Below are 9,007 nucleotides of genomic sequence, written 5' to 3' on the forward strand. Positions count from 1 at the left end.
TACTGACACTGTCTATTTGGTCAGAAACAACCTCTGACTGGGTTTCCAGTCAGTGATTTCTAGGGTAAAATTATAGTTTTGGTTTTCTGAGGCAGGAGAAACATCTTAGACTCCAATGAGGCGTGAGATACAGCGAGTCCGTAGGGGGCAGAACAAGGCCTCAAGGTTCAGAGCTCATTTGGTGGTAAAGTTTGAAGAAATGGCAGGCCAGGAGACATGCCCAAGGGGATTCATTAAAATCCCATTTGCTGGAGCAATATTTTCAGGGGAGGTCATGTCAGCTGAGAGGGTGAGACTATGAACCCTCCCCCAGGACAGGGCTCACTGTTGGCACAGAGACAGGAAGGCTGGGCATTGGCGGATCTCTTTTAAGCAGTTCTTCTTGTACCTCTTTTCCCACATTCCTGCTGTGCTCCTCTTTTATCATGAAACACAGCATGAGGGGAATGTGTGAAATCTGAGGACCTGGACTCAAGAGCTCAGCCAGAGTCATTCCAAAGCAGTGAGGACTTTCTCACACGGATAGTGGATGAGAGAACTTTGGAGGAGATTCAGCCCCTCACTTCTGCAGGATCCTACTCTAGGTTCTCAGCTGCCTGTCTGCATCTATCTCTACTTCCAGAGAGGACTTGCAGTGCCAGTGACTGGAGGAGCCTTTGACCTCTGATCCCAGAGGCAGCCATACACACACCTATGTTCATCCCTGACAGAAGAACCAACTCTTCTTTCTTGGCCTTCTTGAACTTCTTTATCTGGAAGCTATGCCCGTTCCCATATGAGGTAAGGGCTGTGTCTCTGTTTCAAGGCAATATGGGAAGTCTGAAGTCCTGAGAAACACGGTCAAGACCTTCCACTGCTCTCATTCCCAGATTCTCTAGTTCCTCAGGCTTTATGTTACACTCACTCCCGTCTATACCTTATCCACTTTGTACATGTACCCATCTTGCACATATGGGGACACCCAAAATAATTCTTTGCCACCGACCAGCCGTGAGTTCCTAGAAGTCCTGATAATGGCCTCCTGGTAAAAGTCTCAGTACTTACCTTTTGTTACATCTAGATTTTCCTGGCCTCCAATAGTTTGATGTGAGTCCCCAAATGAATAGTACCTCAAAGGAAGACGATCTAAAATATGCTGAAGCGCCTTTCCCCTGTGGGACTGCTTGGCATTAAGTCCAGTGCCACATAAAAAGCCAATAGAAGTAAATACAAAAAATAAATATACTGAGCAGAGGTGCAAAAAAAAAAAAACTTATATCAATATACTTCCAAAAATTTAGCTCTACCTTGTGAATTGACTGACCATTTTCCATGAAATACAACAATGTCTCTCTTAATATCAGCTCTGCTGACTTCTCTTGGTTTTAAATACCCACAACCACCAGCAGTTTTCCAGAAAGAAGCTCTTCCTCTGTAAGCCCAGTGTGTGTTCTCTGGCCTTTCCCTTTAGGTGACCCCAGAGGGGAGAACCCAGTGAATGGAAAGGAGGGAAAACAATAGTCCTGTATCAGAGGGAGGAGGTAGGTATGTAGGATCCTGGGTCCTAGTCACCCCACTTCACCCAAGCCCTGATTTTTCTTCTCTTTGAAATCCTGTGCAAACATTTGTTATAGGAAGCTAGAGGAATACACCCCACTAATTATTTTCCTCCTTTTATTTTCCTGTCCATTCATCTTTTTATTCAAGAAAAATAAAGGCATTTCAAATCTAATATTTAGCAGAAATAGTGCTTAGAATTGTCTTTGGACTTCTCTTTTCATTTTCAACAGACAAATAAGGTTTTCCAGTCAGTAGGTCAGTGGTTCCTAGGTCAAAATTATAATTTTGGTTTTGTAAGGCAGGAGAAAGATCTTAGACTCCAATGAGTGCCGAAACACAGTTTTATAGGGGTATTTTTCTGGCTTGTTTCTTGTCCACACTTCACTGGGTAAAAATGCAAAGAGGACATTCCTGTACTATATTTTAAGGTTCTGACTTTCACGATACCATCCCTCACTGTTTTTTAATTATATCCTGAACCTTTTTGATTTAGCCAGCTCCTATTTATCCTCAGCATGTTGTTTGTATACCACTTCCTTAGTGAATCCTTTCCTGAAACCTCATTTACATATTATCCTAGTGTGTTTTTTTCATGTATCATTGAATGTATGTAGGTGTTTGTGTGATCGATTTTTCACATCTACACAGTTGCCCAAGTGTAATGCCTGAGATTTCATAGGTCTTTAGTAAATATTTATTGAATGAATGAAAGGAGCTGGAACAGAAGGGCCTTCCAATGTCAGCTTTTTATATGACATTAGCACTTAAAGGTTCTAACTCTGAGTTGACCAGCATAGTGACATAAATGGATATTTGGAGAAGTAGGTGCAGATTATGGAAGGGAAAGATGAATAATTTGATCGAAAATTATTTTTCTCTTCCAAAAGGCCTCCTAAGTCTTCCATCCAACTTTGAAAAAAACTGAATTCATAAAAAGCAAGCCAAATGAACGCTGTCCCACATGCACCTCACACTCCACTTCTCTTCCTCAACCCCTAGCAGCAGAGCTACCATATGGATTCAGGGTTCAGCAGAACCAACATTTTCCTTGTATTCCTAAGATTTGTGGGGAGAAATCTTCTTCTCACCTTGAGTGTGTTGCTGTGGCTCACAGGTAATGCTAATTGCCTTGGGCCGTGTCTACAACGTCTCCTCCTTTGTGGCTCACTCCTTGTATCATGTGCCCTAAACACAAACACCTGCCGTGCCGCCACAAATATCATTTACTGCCTTTATTCCTGCCTGTTTCTGAGAAAAAAATCTTATCATTATCTAGGCAAACACCTTTGATACTGTTCCTCTAGATTTATTTCTAAAATCTATACTACCATGACTGTCAAGTTCAGCCCAGAATTCTCTTTCCCTCCAACAGGGTAGCATTTGAAGAGTCCCGGTGACCAAGCAGCCCAAGAGCCCAGAGATTCTCCCATTGAGGAAGGTAATCAACAACAGTGAGACTGGTTTAAGGGAGAAGACAGTAAAGAGTTTTTTTATAAATAAAACTTTAAAAACTGAATTGGAATTCCAAGTACATTTAAGGCAGAAAAAAATAGCTAGATCTTAAACCAATGCCCAGTGTATTTGTTCATTGTGAAGAGAGAGATGCTTTCATCTATCTACAAAGATGTTTGCTTAGGCTCGTTCTTCTGGATACCTTATTTGAAGGGATTTCTAAATGATTATCTTAATGACATGCCAAATTACCTAATACCAGTTTACCTGATGGTTTATTGTAATCCAATACCAGCATTCAGAAATCAGAGGCATACTAACAGATGGAAAAGATACGGTATTATGGGATTCCTATTGGCCAATGCACATTGACCTAGAACAATCCAAAGCTACAGTGCACACCATCAGAAAAGCTTCCACTAATAATACATTTGGTTCTAGGCAACTAAAAAACCACAGCATGGAGCTCCGGAACTCTACCTTGGGAAGCAGCTTCATCTTGGTGGGGATTCTGAATGACAGTGGGTTTCCTGAACTGCTCTGTGCTACAGTTACAGTACTATACATGTTGGCCCTGACCAGCAATGGCCTGCTGCTCCTGGCCATCACCATGGAAGCCCGGCTCCACGTGCCCTTGTACCTCCTGCTTGGGCAGCTCTCTCTCATGGACCTCCTGTTCACATCTGTTGTCACTCCTAAGGTCCTCGCGGACTTTCTGCGCAGAGAAAACACCATCTCCTTTGGAGGCTGTGCCCTTCAGATGTTCCTGGCACTGACAATGGGTAGTGCTGAGGACCTCCTACTGGCCTTCATGGCCTATGACAGGTTTGTGGCCATTTGTCATCCTCTGAAATACATGACTCTCATGAGCCCAAGAGTCTGCTGGCTTATGGTGGCCACATCCTGGATCCTGGCATCCCTGGTAGCTCTAGGACATACCATGTACACTATGCACCTCCCTTTCTGCATGTCCTGGGAAATCCGGCATCTGCTTTGCGAGATCCCACCCTTGCTGAAGATGGCCTGTGGTGATACCTCCAGGTATGAGCTTATAATATACATGACAGGTGTGACTTTCCTCTTGCTCCCCATTTCTGCCATTGTGGCCTCCTACACACTAATTCTATTCACTGTGCTTCGTATGCCATCAAATGAGGGGAGGAAGAAAGCTCTTGTCACCTGCTCTTCCCACCTGACTGTGGTTGGGATGTTCTATGGAGCTGCCACATTCATGTATGTCTTGCCCAGTTCCTTCCACAGCCCCAAACAAGACAACATCATCTCTATTTTCTACACAATTGTCACTCCAGCCCTGAATCCCCTCATCTACAGCCTGAGGAATAAGGAGGTCATGGGGGCCTTGAGGAGGGTCCTGGGAAAATACAGGCTGCTGGTACATTCCACGCTCTAGGGAAGGATCATGGCTGCCTCTCACCATTCCTGCTCCAAATAAAATTCTCTACTCACTCATTCCTGCTCCAAATAAAATTCTCAACTCACTCATTCTTCAATACTATACTCTCAGATGATACATACATTTTTAAAATTTTACTTTTTATTCAACTGCGAATCTGGTGTATACAATGACCTTGACTTAAACTCATTTGGCACACATCATCCTGACTTTGGAAACCCACGTTATACAATATCCAGATGGGGGGAAAAACCTTGAATGGGTGTTGTAGACTCACTCTGTGGTAGGGCATCTTCCTGACACATTACCAAGTAGACATGGTAGGGCATTAGCTTTCCATTTGAACGTCATGTAGCAGTGAGAAGCAGCAGTAGTTTTGGACTGACCAAATTCCAATAGCCTCTCAGCATCAGAGGAGGAGTGTTCCCTTTGAAGCCGATTCTTAAACTATTAATAGAGAGAACAATTTTCAGAAGATATATTTGATTTCCTGTTTATTAGTAGATGATTGTTTGAGCAGTTAGTGGAAATGAATAAGGGTTATGTGACTGCATTTGTACTCTAGACCTGAGGGGCCTTCATATGGGTTACTTGAGTAATGATAAATAATTACATTGAAAGCGTGGGGCCGGGCACGGTAGCTCACACCTGTAATCCCAGCACTTTGGGAGGCCGAGGCGGGCAGATCACCTAAGGTCAGGAGTTCGAGACCAGCCTGGCCAACATTTTGATACCCGGTCTCTACCAAAAATACAAAAATAAGTGGGGCATAGTGGCGGGCGCCTGTAATCCCAGCTACTCGGGACGCTGAGGCAGTAGAATTGCTTGACCCTGGGAGGCGGAGGTCCCAGTGAGCCAAGATGGCGCCACTGCACTCCAGCCTGAGTGACAGAGAGAGACTCTATCTCAATAAATAAATAATAGAAAGAAAGAAAGAATGGAAAAGGATAAAGAAAGATATTTCTACTTGGAAATTTTGACAGTCTTTTTGAAAATGGGCATTTTTACATGGTCTAAAATTAAAACTAAAATAAAGAATGAATAAAATAGAATTGAAAGTACCAGTTTTAAAGTGAGTACAATAACAATGAGAGAAATTTGTTGAGCATATTGTCTAAATTTTTTAAATTGTGGACTTGTGGATATATGAATGTGTTTTTGAACATTAAAACAATTGAAAGAGGTTATATTCTTGAGGTGAGTATATGTGCGTGTCCATAGAAAAGGAAATATAAAATTTATAATTTACTTTCTAGCTAGCCTAAATATGCCTTATTTTTTTTATTCTACTCATCGGTGTGGGAAGATTTATAGCAAAATTCGGGAACTTAAATTTGTTGAGTGCAGAATTCCCAAAATACCTTGGCTTACATAGGCGTTACTATTCTTGAGAACAGTGCTTTGTCAAAACACAGTAATTCTTGTTTTCTTTACAGAAATAATATTACATTATTTAATCTGTAAAGCTAAACCCTAAAAAATAAAAAGTAAAGCTAATCTATAAAATTAATCTGTTTATTATAAAAACTGAGAAAATTAAGAAATTTGGAATGAATCAAAAATCACTTATAAATTTTTCCTTTTTGTTGTACATATGTGTATTTTACTGAATTTAAATGTCTGTGATGATGAAAGTCCTGGGTTTTTTTCATTTGAAATTTGGTGAATCTTCTTCTTTGCTATGAGGGGATATTTTAGAGTAGTGATGAGAAAGCAGACCAGAGTGCCTGCATTTGAATCCCTGTCTTCCTTTGGTCATCTATGCATCTTTGGATGCTAAATTAAATCCTTTGTACCTTAGTCTGCTGATGTCAAAAGTGGTGATATTTACGGGCCTCCTCTCATGATATTGTTGGGTAGATTAAATAAGATAATAAGTATCAGGTACTTAGACAACTACTTAGTAAATAGTGCTTAAAACATTTTGGCTGCTATATGGATAAATAGTAAAAAGCCTTTTAAAGAATCAATATTATTTTATTGTTTCCTTTTAGAAATGAAACATTTGTTTATTATTTTTATTGACAAAAATTGTATGTATTAATGTAGTACAACATGATGTTTTAAAATATGTATACTTTATGGAATTGCTAAATCAAGCCAACTAACATATGCTTTACTTCATATACTTATCTTTTTTGCATCAGGAACAGTTAAAGTCTACTTTCTCAGCAATTTTCAAGTATACAATATGTTCTAATTACCTGTAATCGCCATGAACTACAATAAATCTCTTGAGCTCATTCCTCCTGTCTAACTGAAGTTTTGTGTCCTTTGACCAGCATCTCCCAAATCCCCCTACCTCAACATTCGGTAACCACCATTTTACTCTCTGTTTCTGTGAATTCAGCTTACAGGTTCTGCATATAAGTGAAATCATGTGAAATTTTTCTTCCTATACCTGGCTTATTTCACTTAAAATAATGTTCCCCAGATTCATTCACGTTGTTGCAAATTACCAGATTTCCTTCTTTTTTAAAAAGGAAAGATTTTCTTGTGTGTATGTGTGTGTGTGTGTGTGTATCACATTTTTTAATCCATTCATTCATTGTTGGACACTTAGGTTGATTCCAGAGCTTGGCTATTGAGAATAATACTGCAATGAACATAGTAGTGCGGCTATCTCTTAAACATACTAATTTCATATTCTTTGGTTATATCGGCTCTATTTTTAACTTTTTGAGGAACTTTCATACTGCTTTCCCTAATGTCTGTACCAATTTATATTTCCACCAACAGTGTTCGAGAGCTCCCTTTTCTCCATATCCTAACCAACACTTACCGCATCTTGTTTTTTGGATAATCTAAATGATGGAAGGTGATATCTCATTTGATTTCCATTTCCCTGAAGATTATGAATCTTGAGAACTTTTTCATATACCCGTTGGCCATTTTTATGTCTAATTTTAAGAAATGTCAATTTAGGTTCTTTCCTCATGTTTTACTCAGGTTACTCCTGCTGAGTTGAGTTCCTGATATGTTTTGGATATTAACCCTTTATTAGATGTATGATTCAAAATTTTTTTATGCATTCTATAGGTTGTCTTTTCACTCTAATGATTATTTCCTTTGCTATGCAGAAGCTTCATTGTATTCATGTGGCATATCACATTTATTGATTTGCACATGTTGAACCATCCTTGCATCCGTGAAATAAATCCCAGTTGATCATGGTGAATGATCCTTTCAACACTCGTTGAGTTCAGTTTGGGCATACTTTTTTTGAGAATTTTTGCAACTATGTTCATTAGATGAATTGGCCTGTAATTTTGTTTTCTTGTAGTGTCATTTTCTGTCTTTGGTATCAGAGCAATACTTCCAAAGTATGCAGAAACAACATGAATTCAAAGATAATTTTCAGCCAAGGGAAAAAATTATAAGCAATCAGTTTATTTTACTTTATTTTATTTTACTTTAAGTTCTAGAGTACATGTGCACAACATGCAAATTTGGTACATAGGAATACATGTAATATGTTGGTTTGCTGCACCCATTAGCTCATCATGTACATTAGGTATTTCTCCTAATGCTGTCCCTCCGCCAGTCCCCTACCCCACCACAGGCCCCAGTGTGTGATGTTCCCTGCCCTGTGTCCATATGTTCTCATTGTTAAATTCCCACCTATGAGTGAGAACATTGAGTGTTTGGTTTTCTGTCCTTGTGATAGTTTGCTGAGAATGATGGTTTCCAGCTGCATCCATGTCCCTGCAAAGGACATGAACTCATCCTTTTTTATTGCATAGTATTCCATGGTATATATGTGCCACATTTTCTTCATCCAGTCTATCATTGATGGACATTTGGGTTGGTTCCAAGTCTTTGCTATTGTGAATAGTGTCGCAATAAACATACATTTGCATGTGTCTTTATAGTCATATGATTTATAATCCTTTGGGTATATACCCAGTAATGGGATGGCTGGGTCAAATTGTATTTCTAGTTCTAGATCCTTAAGGACTCACCACACTGTCTTCAACAATGGTTGAACTAGTTTCAGTCCCACCAACAGTGTAAAAGTGTCCCTATTTCTCCACATCATCTCTAGCACCCATTGTTTCCTGACTTTTTAATGATTGCCTTTCTAACTGGAGTGAGATGGTATCTCATTGTGGTTTTGATTTGCATTTCTCTGATGACCAGTGATGATGAAGATTTTTTGATGTGTCTGTTGGCTGTATAAATGTCTTCTTTTGAGGAGTGTCTGTTCATATCCTTTGCCCCCTTTTTGATGAAGTTGTTTTTTTCTTGTAAATTTGTTTAAGTTCTTTGTAGATTCTGGATATTAGCCCTTTGTCAGATGGATAGATTGCAAAATTTTTCTCCCATTCTTTAGTTGCCTGTTCACTCTGATGGTAGTTTCTTTTGCTGAGCAGAAGCTCTTTAGTTTAATTAGATCCCATTTGTCTATTTTGGCTTTTGTTGCCATTGCTTTTGGTGTTTTAGTCATGAAGTCTTTGTCCATGCCTAGGTCCTGAATGGTATTGCCTAGGTTTTGTTCTAGGGCTTTTATGGTTTTAGGTCTAACATTTAAGTCTTTAATCCATCCTGAATTAATTTTTGTATAAGGTGTAAGGAAGGGATCCAGTTTCAGATTTCTACATA

General features: G+C 39.4%; 1 protein-coding gene across 1 annotated transcript; it reads left to right on the forward strand.

Annotated features, from left to right (window-relative positions):
* The first annotated feature begins 425 nt into the window (after positions 1 to 425).
* On the forward strand, positions 426 to 6,775 carry OR2AG2 (olfactory receptor family 2 subfamily AG member 2). The gene is made up of 2 exons (XM_077964758.1): positions 426 to 780; positions 2,912 to 6,775. Exon 2 carries the CDS (start codon positions 3,353 to 3,355, stop codon positions 4,400 to 4,402), a length of 1,050 nt encoding a protein of 349 aa, XP_077820884.1. The 5' UTR covers positions 426 to 780; positions 2,912 to 3,352; the 3' UTR covers positions 4,403 to 6,775.
* Positions 6,776 to 9,007: the final 2,232 nt, after the last annotated feature.

This window comes from Macaca mulatta, chromosome 14 (genome assembly GCF_049350105.2).
Source record: "Macaca mulatta isolate MMU2019108-1 chromosome 14, T2T-MMU8v2.0, whole genome shotgun sequence".
NCBI classification, from domain to species: domain Eukaryota; kingdom Metazoa; phylum Chordata; class Mammalia; order Primates; family Cercopithecidae; genus Macaca; species Macaca mulatta.